Source organism: Ambystoma mexicanum, chromosome 10 (genome assembly GCF_040938575.1).
Source record: "Ambystoma mexicanum isolate Mex_15411 chromosome 10, UKY_AmexF1_1, whole genome shotgun sequence".
NCBI lineage: Eukaryota > Metazoa > Chordata > Amphibia > Caudata > Ambystomatidae > Ambystoma > Ambystoma mexicanum.
This window is the reverse complement of record NC_090932.1, coordinates 1,401,258,531-1,401,273,816: the sequence shown is the minus strand read 5'-3', so window position 1 is coordinate 1,401,273,816 and position 15,286 is coordinate 1,401,258,531. Positions and strand designations below refer to the sequence as shown.

Sequence of the window (15,286 nt, the reverse complement as noted above, 5' to 3'; positions counted from 1 at the left end):
ACTCTCCCAGGATGGGAATAAGGCCAAGACAAAGTGCGGGTGAGCGTAAATGGGAGTTTATCAATCAAAATAGGGCATGCAAAGAACTCTGCAAACTCCGAGAGCGCTGTGTCCGACAATAGCAAAGACAGGCGTATATATTTACAAAGAACGTCATCAGAACCTACACACTATAGGGGGCACAAGTTTGTGGGGATTGGGTGGCGACGACTAGCTATAGGTGCTGCTGTGATGTTGTTGTTGTGCCACTGTGGCCCGTGTCAGAGATGAATGTCTTTTCCTGACTTCTTGCCCTAGGCCATCCACACCACAGTCATTCAACCATTTGCAATATTATCTTCCTTAGTAAATCTTCCGATAGGTTATTCTACAGGTTAATGCAACACAGGAGGAATGCACCTAGAGTGGGGTCTGTTGGCGATTTATTAATACATGATTACCAGTCTCCTGTTGACGGGGTACCGTAGGTCGTGGGGTTGGGTCTCGGGGCATGGGACAGGCGGTCCATGTCATCATGTCTTGTTAGAAGTCATTATGGATGTGTTGCTGTAATGTTGCCATAATATTGGATGTCCTAATTTTACAGGGGCCATTAACCTAAGGTGAGCTAGTGGGTCGTGGCGCTTAAGAAAGGGCGCCTCTGGATTTGTGTTTTCAGGCTGAGGTTTACTGCTGGGTTGTAAATAATACAGGTGGCGGGCCGTGGCCTTGGGTGCTGCAGGGGGAACTACAAATCTTTGAAGCGGCTCCAGCCGAGTTGGGGGAGGTGGAGCAGCGCGGCACAGGCCTCTTCTGTTTCGTCTGGCAGACTTCGCTGAGAGGGAGGGGGAATGGCCGTGCATGTGCTCACAAAGGTATTTTCCTCGTGTGTTGCCGATTCTAGGTGGAAGAAGCATAAACATTCAAATAATATACAGTACTAATTGAGTCACTCCAAAGCTCACGTTTTAACATTACTAGTGCCTTTCATATAGCCAATCCGATCACATTACTTGTACACTATGTTTTTGACAACTACAACATTTTGTTATATGCTTATACATTTGCGGTAAGTGAGGTAGTAGTAAGGTTGGTGGAGCACACAGAAACAACTCGCCACTGAGACTGACGGCAATGGCACATAGTGGGCTTGGACACACACATAGGGTGCATTTTCGTGCACCCTTTACGCGAGCCCTCAATATGGTTGCATTTGTCTTTCTTTGCACTCTAGCAGCATTAGTTCAGTTATGGCGCGGGACCGTGGGGTGCAATCTTTTCAATGACACACATAACACAACAACCCCCGGGATGCTTTTACTATTTGCGCATAACTGCAGGGATGTGGGTGCTTCATTCCTAATGTCGTATGAGCACACATTCTGCCATATTTATACATTTTACAGGTTTTTTATTCAGAGAGGTTGTGGAGAGAACGCTTTCATCACAGATAGTTTTCTCATTAGTATTTGGTCATGCTGGGAGCAGCGATACACTGCGGAAGGTGAAATGTTACAGTGTTGGTATCTTACACTAGCTCATGTCCATCTTGTTCGTGGGAACGGGCTCTCAGCGGATCTGCCAGACCAATCCTCCCCTACACCTGCAACTGTTCCACTACAACCATCTACAACCAGAATCCTTCTAAGTATTTGCAATAAAGTGCCCTACTGATGCAAACACTAATGTCACCATCCTACTAATATATGAACCACGAGATGCTTCAGAGAAAATAATCATTATGAGAGATTTCAATGCATATTTCAATGCTCAAGAAAATCAACATGCCCAAGATGTAATCACAAGCACGCTTAACTTAGGCTTCAAATAAAGGTTCCCCGAAAATAACCAACTTAAAATCCCCAAGCGGGTTTAGTGCGAGTTTGGCATGGAAGAAAATTGCTAACCCCATAATGCTGCACATGGCGAGCAGGGATTGCAAGGGTGTCCTCCATTTCCCTTGTTCGGCATTACGGGTTCGTAGGTTTCAGGGGGGTCCCCCACTTCTATTGCATGGAAAGCTGGGGACACCAAACGACACCAAAAACAAAATGAAAACGAAAATATGACATCCTCTGTTTTAGTTTCTTTTCTTTTGTGCTCAAAAGTAGTAATACATGCTTGTGTCCATGTGTGCATCACTTTTTACGCTTTTGTGCTTAAAAGTTATCCACACAGGGTCCATCTGATGCCAAAAGTGTAGTAGTCGACATTTTAGTAATGCAAAGCTTTCAGCTTTGGCTTTTCATGCTGCGTTGTTCTCAGTTTCGTTATTTCAACATAGAACCTTAATACATACATCAACTAACTGATCCTATAAAGAAGATAACACTCTTGATGCCATCTACGCATGGAACATAAATCACACCTGTTTATTCAGAACAATTCTGGTCCGATTGCTATTTTATCGCCAGTTCATTTCCACTTCCTTGCCAATGTATCCCCAATAAGCCTTACTAAAAAGAATTAACCAGCTTTTCAAGACTTTCAAACTATAACAATCCAAGTCTTGAAAAAGAACAAATCCTTTGTACCCATGCTCATACCTAAGCACACTAACTAAATGAGGAAGTATAAGGATGCTGGACATACTAGTAGCAGCACCAGTTTAAAAAGAATAATGAACAAATGGTAAAATAAGGACGGGAAGACAAAAAATTGAAAGGAAATGAAGAAAATCCTATCCCATTCAGATGCCCTGGAATGAACATTCCATGATTGAGCATGCAACCAGAGAATTAATGAGAAAGAAAAGGAATGCCTCACTACCCAAATCTCTGATGCCCCTACAAAACAAGAGAACTTGTCCAAATTAACAATAGCCTTTCCAACCCCACTCAAAAAAGCACCAACATTGAACCTACACAAAAATTCCCTCACCAACGCTGGTCATTCTTTAGTTCTTTAGTGACATAATATAGAGCCGACAAACTAATATCACATCTCATAACATTACTAAAAAACAGGGACAGAGAGCAGTGCCTCTTAGAGCTCTTTCTCAATATTCTCAGAAATAAAAATCATTGAAAGTGGACTCCACACAAAACCCCTCTCACTCAGCTACAGAAAAAGAACAAAATGAAATGTGACCACAAAGTATTACTCACAGGTGTAACATCTCATAAAAAAGGAAGGGAATCATACTTATTCAGCTCAAGGATGCTATAATAACTCTTCCCTTACAAAATGGCAACCTCATCCTTAAAAAGCAAATACTGACCCACAGGAACTAGCATACTACTACCCAAAGGCTAATCCTTGTTTGTTTCCAGAATCCTACCAGACGTTGTGACCACTAAATTAGAAGAATACTTAGAAAGGTCAATCCTATTCCACCACGAGCAATCATGCTTCTGCCCTTCAACAGGCTCTGAGACTACCAGAATGAACATTAGAGAGGAAATCCTCTCCACCACAGATACCAAACAACATGCAAACAATGTGCTTCTCTGATACCAAAGGGCCTCTCAGCAGTGCATCAGACCCAAAACCATAAAACACTCATTAACCAATGTTGTGAGGCTACAGGTCTTGATGGTCCTGATTTAAGGTGGATGAAGTAGTTCCTCCACGACCAAACAAGCCATGCAAAAATGGCTGCATTTGAAATCTAAACTTCACCAATCAACTTCAGGCTCCATCAAGGATCAGCAGTGTCACCATAGCTGTCCAATGCATATCTTCCATTAGCAAACATAACTGAAAAATCAAAAGACACCTTTAGATCTATGCTGATGATACACACATTGTATTCAAATTACAATTTGCAATTGATAATGAAATAGTTACGCAGAACTATCATCTAGCTATCCATACACGACTGACAAACTATGACCTCTTCCAGAATAGAAGCAAATCAGAAATACTTCATTTTAACACCACCTACCACTCAACTCTTCCATTTAAGTGGACAACCAAATTAGGTAAAAGTCCTTGCCTGTCACTGTCAGCAAAGACGTAGGTTTCATTTTGAACACTGAAATACTGTGCATACCTCAAATTAACTCACTATCCCACAACGTGCATTGCTACCTTCAGATACTAAAGAAGTTCTTATTACCCATGACCATGAACCACAAAATGGAAATGAGTCAACGTCTTATGCTCTCAGGGTTGGGATATTGCAATGACCCCTTCAGAAAATTCACCTGGTCCAAAACAAAGCAGCAATACTGATCCTATGACTAGAAAACAAAGAAATTAGAAGTTTATTACTTGAAATAATTCTAAAGAGAAAGCATAATACTATACCAAACTGGTAGAATGTCCTGAGGTTGATAAATACAATTGCTATTCTGAGAAATATACTATCAAGGGCCATTGACCAGGTGGAATTCTGTTCAGATTATGAATATGATTGAGTTTATTTGCATATTAGCTCAAAAATTGTTAGAACCTATCTATTAGATGCGGCAAAGTTATATTTGCCCATGAGTTACCACTTTATCTATCTATCTATCTATCTATCTATCTATCTATCTATCTATCTATCTATCTATCTATCTATCTATCTATCTATCTATCTATCCATCCATCCATCTATCTATGTATCTATATAAAAGTGAACATTTGTGGGTTTGTGGCTTTGCGTATGTTCCCTATTGTCATGCCCGCGCCGCTGGCACACGCATTGGCAACCATCATGGACTACTTGGTACTCATTTATCCTCCTAATACTCCTTGAACAACTCCTTTTCACGCCTTGGTCTTTTATTTCCATTTGCTCAACTTTGGTTCTTTCTTATTTTATTCAATTAACTACATTTACCATAATGCACCTGGCTACAGTCCTCAATTCCTGGCTATTCTCATTTATCGTTATTGGGACCACAATCCCCAGAAGCTCTAGCGGCCAGTGCCGCTTCCACCTGCTCAGGACCAGAGAGGGAGGAGGCAGATTGTCATCAGGTGTGCTGCCCCAGGTGCTGTCAATTAGCCTGCCTCAGAACAGGGCAGGGCTTATATAAGCAGCTGCCTGCAGGAGCACAGTGTCTTGCATCTTGAGATCTCCCCGCTCCTGTTTGCCTTGACCCCGCTACTTTATATGCTGTTCCTGTTGCTGCATCATCCTGTTTTGATCCAGTGCCCTTTCCGGGCTCCCGGCCTTGCAGTGATCACGCTCTGCTGCCTTCTACCTACAGCCCTGGTCCTCTAGGCTTCCTGCCTCGCAGCCTACTACAGTCCTCTGCAGCCCTCTACAGCCAGCGGCCCTGCTCCTCTGGGCTCACTCCTTGCTGCCCTGCTCTTCTGGGCTCCTTGCCTTGCAGCCTGCCTCACTCCGGCTGCCTACAGTCCTTGTCTCTGGGCTCCCTGCCCTACAGCCTGCAACCCTCTGCTGTCTCCAAGCCCTTGTCCTCTGGGCTTCCTGCCCTACAGCCTGCAACCCTCTACTGTCTCCAGGCTCTTGTCCTCTGGGCTCCCTACCTTGCAGCCTGCACCTCTTCGCTGCCTAAAGCCCTTGTCCTCTGGGCTCCTTCCTTGCAGCCTGCTCCCTCCGCTGCCTACAGCCCGTGTCCTCTGGACTCCCTGCCTTGCGGCTTGCTACACTCCTCTGCAGTACAGCCTGTTTTACACTTAGCTGCCTACAGCCCTGCTCCTCTGGGCTCCCTACCTCGCGGCCCTATTCTTTTGGGCTCTCTGTCTGTCGCCTCCTACTAATCTCTCTCTGTCCTGTTCTTCTGGACTCCCTGCCTTGCAGCCTACTACAGTCCTCCGCAGTCCACTACAGTTTGCCTGCACCTAGTCCCACTCTTGACTGCAGACCTGCTTCCTACTTTGCAGCCCTTCTGTTTTCCTGACTGCTGCTCCCTTGTTCTCTTCCTTGAGTCCTCTGTACTCCACCTTAGGTTATCTACTTCAGTCTAACTGCCTTTCCTTCATTTCCTTCTGCTAGATTGCTCATTGACTTCCTTTTCGCTGGATATATCTGTTCTTGTCTTCTCATGTGTCTTATGTAATCCCTTTGTACAGAGCTTGCCTGTTGGTTTCCGGCAGGCAACCTCTGCCCCTTCCCTTGTCGCGTTTTCAGTGTTACAGACACCCACTGCTGTTGTTCCCAGCCATGAGCATACAGCGTGGGCCTCTGTTATATCAATCTGTGCAGAAGGCTGGAGTTTCCTAAGGTTCGTGGAACACTCTTTCCCATTTCAGCATACACCCTAAGAGGGAATCCAGTTTGTTTGTACCTTTGTATCTTTTGCCCCTTTTGGCTCACAGCTACAGTTTCCTACTCTTCTATCTTGTTTAACTCCCTGCTGTGTGTGCTTATCTGCTACCTGACTTCGGCACAGCCACCCGAAATCTACCTGGGTACCCTGTGCCACTCTTGACAGAGTGCCATTCTTGACACCTATACAATGCCACACCATTTCACCAATCTGCACCAAATTTTGCAGTCACTTGTTAGGACCCTCTGGACAGTATTGGCTACATGACATCTGGAAAACCCACACATTTTCCCAGATTTCTGCAAAAGTGGGTGTGGTTTTGTGGCTTTGTGTATGTTCCCTATACAATTCCACACCGTTTCATCAATCTGTACTGAATTTTGCACAGTCACCTGTTAGGACCCTCCAGACAATACTGGCTACATGAGATCTGGACACACCACCCCTATCGGTGGATTTCAGCAAAAGTGAAAATGTGGGTGTGGGTCTGTGGCTTCACGTATGCTCCCTATACAATTCCACACCGTTTCACCAATCTGCACCAAATTTTGCAAAGTCACCTGTTCGGACACTACAGGACACACCAGACATTACTGGCTGCATTACATTTGAACACCTCACCCATTTCCCTGGATTTCAGCAAAAGCCTCTGGGTTTGTGGGGTTGTGGCTTCTTGTATGTTCCGTATACAATTCCACACCATTTCACCAATCTGCACCTTTTAGGACCCTTTGGACATTACTGGCTACATGACATTTGGACACCCAAACTTGTTTATGGGTTTGTGGCTTGGAGAAGGGTTGATCCTTATACAATTCCACACCGTTTCACCAATCTCTAACACATTTTGCACAGTTATCTGTACATATGAGGGAATGAAAGCCCCATGCTTAAAGGGCAGTTATTTAAAAAACAAAATTGCCCTCCAAAACTCAATACTAAAAAAAAAAGAATGCCCCTTAAAGATCACGTTTTCCGGTATAAAAGGGTCAGACAGAAGGATCATAACAGAACTAGATCAAAGAGATACATGGTCTTGGCTTCCAGGTACTTTAAGCAGTACACATGAACAGATATAACTAGATTACAAGGGTGCTATCTATAGTCTCTTGGAACTCTAGAGAATTCGTACATCAAATTTCAACTGGCAACTTCCCCGCTTGCAAATATAGATTTAATATTGATGCAAGAAACATGGCTCACAACCAAGCCAGTAATTGATGGTTTCACCTCTTTGTGGGTATCGCCCTCAAAGGCCATAAAGGAAGGCCCTCAGCCGGTTTGTTAACATCCATCACAAACACAAATGGCGTATCGATACAGGAATGGTTCCACCCCAATCCTTTCATGCAAGCTCTAAATTAAAGTGACCAATACCCAGGGTTTCTCCTTAAAAAATATTGGAACCCGGCAGCGATTACAACACAGGATTAAATGGCACGCTGCAGGATTCAGAAATGACATTGATAGTATTAGGAGGAGATTTAAATATAGCTTGCTCGGAACTAGATACTGATCTCCCAGCACAAAAAACGGGAAGAGCTCAGCCCAGAGAAAGAGGATATAAATGGACGGCTCTAATGAAGTCGAGAAATCTTTGTCCGGTAAACGGAGCAATAAAAGGGGACGTTCCTGCAATGTGTACACAGCGAAGAGGCAATCAAACAGCCTTAATAGATTTCTTTTATGTCTCAAAAAGTATCTTTCCCTATATTTGAGATATGGAAATGTCTCTCTCATTCTCAAAATGGTGATCATGCTATTTTGTGTACTAACAGGCGATTGCTGGGGGTCTTAGAGGTTAAAGAAGTCTATCAACACTCTTTGGAGTTAAATTAGGGTAGAACTAGATTTAGATGGAACACGAATCAAGTGGAACATCTAAATGGTTCTTTGACTAAATTATATGCAAGAAATGAAGATAAAGATACAAATTCCTTACTGATGTATACAGATGTTTTACAAACGTTTGCAATTAAACATTCTGCAGCCAGGAGACCCATTTGCATACATGAACATGTGAAGAATGTTTTGCTCAGAGCCCGGAAAAGGTTCCTGAGACAGCAGATAAAAAACCGGAAAAAGACAGACATTAAAGTTACATTAAATGAAATTCGAAGATTACTGCTCAAGTACAAAAATTTGATAAGGAGACACAGGATAAATATGCTTAAAAGGGATGCAGAAATGATGCTGATGGCCTTAAAAGTGAAAAAATCAGGTGAGATATGGCAGCTATTGAAACAGAGGGACAATGTGCAAGCTGCCATCCAGATGAATCCTATAGAGAAAAATCAGTGGGTTAGCTATTTTTTGGCCTTGTATGGCAATTCCACACAAAGTAAAGGTTAAAAAGACCTCTCTTTTGGAGGTATGACTTCTGCAATATGAAAGTGATGACACACAGGGGTTGATTATGAAATCTAGTATGTCAAGAGCCCCAGGTCCAGAAGCCCATCTGGATTTGTGGACAAAAGTCTTGATGACAATCTTTGAACAAGTGGAGGAGAAACGTCAGATTACCCTTTCCTAGAAAAAGGCATTGATAGTTCTGAATTTTAAAAATGTCGATATGACAGATCCAAAGAACCATCATCCTATCTCCCTTTTGGATCCAGCAGGAAAAATCTTTGTTGCTTTGATTTTGAAAAAGCTTACGAAATGGATGGCAGAATAGCACACATATGACATGAGCCAATCAGGCTTTGTACATGGGGTGGGAACGGGCCTAAGTGGGTTTCTGTTGAATTTGCTCAAGAGAAAGATGTCCACGAAAAAGATGCCACTTTTTCTGGCCTTTATAGATTTCCAACTGGCATTTGACAGCATTGATAGGCAGAGACTAATGGGGAAAACTCTTATCATGGCGATGCCCGAGATACCTGGTAGAAATAATCCAGAGTTTATATACTCAGACATCTATGAGAGTCTGACTAAATTATCAGGGAGCATTGTCAAAGCCAATTTTTACATCCCAAGATTTAATACAGGGATGCCCCTTAGCACCCACACTCTTTAATCTAGTCATCTCAGATTTAGGATCCCATAATACCTTTATGATTTTATCAAGCACTTCTTACCAATAAGAACATTAAGAGCCTCATCCTCCATGCAATGACATGAAATCCTCACAAGGAAGAAGAATACAGGGGGCAAAGTCTATGGGCCTCATTACGAGTATGGAGGTAGCCATGCCCCCATACCGGGCACCGGGTCCAGGTTCCTTGAATGGGGAAATACCGGGCCATTCCGACCTTGGAGGGCCCGGTATTTCCCCATTCAAGGAATCCGTTACATCCCCATTTGAGCCCCCATAGTGCTCAATGGGAATGGGGAGGATGCTAACAACAAGCCTGTTAATGACAGGCCCGTTGTTAGCATCCTGGTCTGCTTGCGGGACCCGCTAAGGACGCCTGGTTTTACCAGACGTCGTTAGCAGGTCCCGCGAGCAGACCTCGTAATGAGGCGGTAGAGTGTTAATGAGGCCGGCAGCTCTACCGGCGCCGTTAACCCTCTACCGCGAGGGTCATAATGAGGCCCTATGTCTAGTGAACAAGCTACTACAAAAGACCAAAAGCTTTGCACACCTTTGTATTTACTGAAATAGACTGAAGCAGGTGTTCCTGCAACAACATTACCCCTAAAACTCCCTAAGAAGTCTTACATCAAGCACTCATTTGTGTGAAGTTATAGAGCTCCTGGAATACCACCATTGGTTGTTTACCAATATTTCCCCACATACCCTTCATTCGCTCCCTCCTATCTTACTTAGCCTACATAATTCGCCTGCCCCTCTCAACCTTTGTGCCCTGAAGTGAACTGTATTTGCATTTTCAGTGTGGTGTAAATCACTAATTAAATACAATAAATGACCAGTGCAAGGAAAACAAATGAGTGTTTGAAGATTTTCTGATGGCATGTTCCCATCGTGCTCTTTCCTGGGTCGCAAACTGGCTTTGCTAGTGGCATAGGAAGAATCATAGAAGGATCTAGACAAGTGGTTTAATGACCACACTAAGTCGCTGATTTTTGCACCAAGAAACCTGGGTTCTATTCCTGCCTTTCCCCATTTCATCAAATTGTGGTGATTCTTGGCAAATCACCCGAGTTCACAGAGCTGTGAACATTGTTAGTGTTTACAAACTGTTTGAATAACAGTGTTATGTGATATCTGAAGAAGCCTGGGCCAATCCTCTCGGATTGAAGTGCACAAAACGAGTCCCTTCACTCAGGAGTTTTATGTAAGCAACCTTTGATTTGTAGGGCAGCACCAATACTATGACTGATTTAAGTGGCATTAACTGTATGCAGTCAATTATGGAAGACCATGCAAATGATAAATCACGCCTTTTGGTTCCATGCAATGTTTATGTTCAGAGTCTTTTCTAAAATAGCCCATCGAATGATGATATTAAGTGGGGTGAGGGTCAATGGCAGCAAAGAGAACTGCAGCTGTTTGCTGTTCTGCAGGTTTTTAGAGGTAAGAGAGCTCCAGGTTTCTGTATGTCATCATTTACGTCAAATGTAAATCTGAATTTACATAGACATGCTTGGTTGGTGCCTGAAGTGAGTGGATGTGGCCTGGTTAGCTATGTTTATAGACTGGTTGTGTCGAACTATCGGTCTAATGATGCTTTGAGATTGGATTGGAATCGGAGAATTGGTGAGGATATTACGGAGGATGATTGGACACGTATTTGTGAGGATGTGAAATTGTGTTGTTTGAGTCTTGCTGATAGGTCTCGTCAGATAAAGATTTTGAATAGAACATACTGGACACCTGAAAGAATGATGAAAAGAGGGATGAGTGACAGCTCTGAATGTTGGGCATGTTTACATGAGGTGGGCACCTTGGAGCATATGCTGTGGGAATGCTCGAGGGTGAGAGGCTTGTGGTTTGAGTTTGACCAGATCTGTGAAAAGATTTTGGAGGAGAAGGTTCATATGGATTTTAAGACAATAGTGTTGGGTAGTGAGGATTTGTTGGATGACCCGAGTACTTCTCAGAAGAAATTGATCTTTCGAGGGGCAATGGTGGGGAAGAAACTAATTTTTAGACATTGGAAAGCATCTAACCCTATTACTATTGAGGAATGGATTTCAGAGATGCACTCTTTAGCGGATATGGAGAAGGTGCTGTATTGGAGAGATAAGAAAAGAGCATTATTTAATAAGATTTGGGGTACATTTCTTTTACTATATTAGACCAGTTTATTGATTGTTTTGTGACTCCTGGGGAGAGGGGGGTTTTCTGGTGTATATAGTTCTGTTGGCTTTGTTATGATTATCACATGATGTTATATTATGTACAAACTGTTTCTCTGTTATGAACCTTTTGAAAATAAATGTAAAAAAAAAAGAAATGTAAATCTGAAGTGTCCATATCTTTTCCAGAATGTCCTCAAATAGAAAGAATCCCACCAGCCCCAATTCTTAGTGGGCTGCTGTACATGATGAGGTGCTTTTTTCTCTGCCTCTCCCAACTGCAAGCTCTGTTACCTGTGTGGACATGTACAGAACTGGGTGCGGACATTTGAATTCGCAGTACAATCCTCTGTGAATTCATACAATCGCCATAGTTAAAGCCATTGCCTTTTCTGTCCCACGTTTGCTATTGATGGTTTCGTTTAAATGTACTGAGATGTAAACATTGAAAAGATATGCACTCACTCACACATGCCCTGTAAGATAAGAAACACATTTACTTGCGATCAACGATGGCTGTATTCTGTGAAATGTCCTGCGCATGTACATTTTTGGGCACAAATGAGCCCGAGCGAGTAAATAGAAGTAGATGAAGTTGTTTTTGAGCTTAGGCTGGATGGTGATGGCTGGTTTCTATCTTCTTAGTTGCTGGGTGTTCCGCTATCGATTCTACAAGAAGCACTGACGCACAGGAAGATTGAAGCTCGATCAGAAGAGGTATGAGTTATTTTGCAACAAACTTCAAAGATAGTTCAGCTGGGCAAACAAACCACGCCATGTGGTTCAAACTATGATCACTGTGTTGAATTTATTGTCTGCGTTACTCTACCGGAGTGCTGCAAAATTGCACAGTAGAATATTGCCAATGACATGAGTGAATTGGGCTAGGTGACATGTTGCACTTGTCATCTGCATTTGCTTTTTAGTTTTGGCTGCTGGCTCGTGTTTTAAGGGTTGCCTATTAACTGAAACTGTTGGCATGGAAAGTGAATATAGGAGAGAGATGGGATGTGAGGAGGGGCACAGCACCTGTGGATATTGTATTTTTATCCACCCCTAGACTGCCCCAATCCTTGCTAGTCCCCATGGTCATTTCCATCTAGCACCTGCCCATCCCAACTCAAAACCCGCCCCATGGGATCAGGATGACAGTATTAGTTCTGAGAAGTCTTCTTAAAGGCAATGGGCCTCATTACAAGTCCGGCGGTAACCTGCTGGTGCTACCAGCGGGTTGCCGCCAGACTCTAACACCGTTTCTGCCGCCTTGTGGTCCAGGTGCAACTGGGACATTACAAGTCCCGGCGGTCCGGGATATCAGGCGGCGGAAAATGTTAGTCCTCATTCCAGTGGAGTCCCATAGGACTACATGGGAATGGGAACACGGGAGCACCGGCACCCTTGCTAACGATTATGGTTGTTCCATGAGAAGCATGCCGGTACTGGCAAGATTTCCAAGCAGGTCAGACCTGGAGGGGGATCCGTGCCCCCGCAAGCATTCTCATAGTACAGCGGTCCGGAAAGGGTGTTGGTATGTTGTTACCAGCACCTTTATTTCCAGACCGCCGTACTTGTAATGAGGCCCAATGTCTTAATTACAGCTCTAACAAGTTTTAGGTTTAATGAAAAATATGTTAACCAAATGTGACTCCAGCATTTGCAATAGGCATTAAAAATACCTTTGCTAGGCACTGCCATGATGTGCCAAGTACTAAAACCATTTGCCAGCTATTTCCTTCTCATAGTACCATTATGATAGTGCCTGGAAAAAGCCTGTTCTATGCATACACAAAATCCCAAACTGTTGGCTTTGCCAGCACTTGTTTTAATGTGGAGTCAACGCGAGGGAACCTCAGCTACACATTTAACAAACAACAGCAAAACTACATAGGAAAAAATGAAGTTGTCACCCTATTCAATTAATCACCACCAGGAGGCAGATTACCAAAAACATTTGTGGTGTGCAAATGCATTTACCACGTACGCAAACAACGTTTACGCAAGTGCCATTGCATTCTGAGGATTAGGAGAAATTCAGTCCTGTAGTCTGTGTGCCTGATTTTCCCTGGTCCTCCTTATTTGAACACTGCTTTTTTCTGTTATCTGTTTGTTCGCCTGTTAGCACACTGAGGCCTATGCGCGTGATGTGCTTTGAAATAATGTAATAATAAAAATTATAATAATTAGCACCGGTGGAAATGAACCTGTGCTGTATATACACTAGCTATAACTGCTGGACCCATATGCATGCAAATAACATGACCGCCCCACCCACCCTGCATGGTGAGAGAGACCAAACAACAGTTTGCGAGTGTTGGCAATAAAAGGCCGTAGGATTTTATTATTTACAGATATGGTTATGGACACAATAACAATAATCACATATCCATATCATATCATACTTTTGGGCACCGGGTCCAGAGGTGGCCCCCTCTGGCCCGTGCCGCCTTGCTTGTCCCACGACTTGTTGTGGACACCGTACAGTGCCCTATACCTCATTTCCTTGTTCTTCTCCCTTTCCTTTTTAGGGTGGGAGGGTTTAGTGGAAAAGGAGGAAGAAATGGAGGACACTGAGTTAACAGTGCACCTCCCGCCTGTTTGAGTCCCCGTTCAGGGTCTAAAAAACAGAGTGTGTTTTCTGTTGAGCTGAAAGCTCATTTTATAAGATCTTTGAAGTGTATCTGTTGGGGGCTGACCCAGCCCCCAGGCCGGCAGAGTCGACTGTCTGACCCCCCAGACAGGAGGAGGTGTGTTCCTGCTTTCTCTGCCTGTCTTGTTAGTTCCTTGGGGTGCTTAGCACCCTGCTGTTAGTGGAAGGGTGAGGTGGTTTTCTCACCTCACCTCACCCTTCCTTTGCTTTGCACTGGGGGGAGACTGCTGTCTCCTGCCTAAGTGGTCGAGAGGGAGAGGGGCCAGGGCTGGACAGTGGGGGAGCTGGCCCTCTCCCAGGCTTGCTGGATGGTACCAGCAGTTACCCTGCCCCGCTTTGGGAGGCCCTACAGCATTGCCCATAATGCAATGGCACATGCGCAAGCACCGTTTAGACATGCACAAAATGTACTTGGGTTTCACAATACTTTTCATTCATCCTCACTATGCTCCGCAATGCTACTTTACAATCGATGGAAACTCTGATGGGTATCTTTGTTCCATGCCCACCCATTCTAAGATGGCCACTGGCCCGAGCCCGTCATTTTGCGGCATGATGAGGTCATGCACTCCTATTCCCAGAAGGTCTGGATTTAACGCTGCTGCCGGAGCTATGCTTCGCATCGCAACGTGCAAGTATCAACGAAGATCTGCTGTTTATATTTTCAGGAGAATTATAACAGAAGGGGCTATATTTATGACACAATAAACTCATTGCTGGTCGTAATGGAACTCTGACCACTCAAGATCTCCTCCTGGAACACTTTTTATGGCCTGCAGTAAAGTTGGATATCCCAGATTAAGTAATTAAGACAATTCATGGGGTATCTGTGCTCATACCAAGATACCCCAGGCACCTAGATGTGGGGAAGCTTTTTCAACTAAATACCTCCTCTTTAACCTCGTATAACTTATCCAAGGGTTGTATAGTTGAGCTGCCTCCATCTCAATGATATCCAGTGGTTATGGCTACCCTGGATTTATTCATAGAGATTGCTCTTTTTTCAGATTTCCGTCAGTGAGCAAATGCAGCAGCGATGGCTCAAACCTTTCAAAAATGTGTTTTGACTACATGGACTCCTCAACAGCACCATATCTGGCATCTGGCGGACTTGTTTATTTTTCCAATAAGAATTGTGACCCATCTGCAAACACTATTTGTGTTTTTGAGCAATCAGACTGTAATATGTGAGTGGCCTAATCGTCCAACCCGCACTCTTTTCTCCATACTTGGGGAGAAAAACAATCCAACCATGACCATGGAACTCTTTCGGCCATAGCGCAAGGAC

General features: G+C 43.8%; 1 protein-coding gene across 2 annotated transcripts in view; it reads left to right on the top strand.

Annotated features, from left to right (window-relative positions):
- MYO1H (myosin IH) overlaps positions 1–15,286 on the top strand; it is an 833,585-nt gene that overhangs the window by 268,617 nt on the left and 549,682 nt on the right. For both annotated transcript variants that reach the window (XM_069619421.1, XM_069619420.1), the window contains exon 10: positions 11,997–12,068. In XM_069619421.1, coding sequence (XP_069475522.1) covers positions 11,997–12,068 — 72 coding nt within the window. The remainder of the gene's footprint in view (positions 1–11,996; positions 12,069–15,286) is intronic.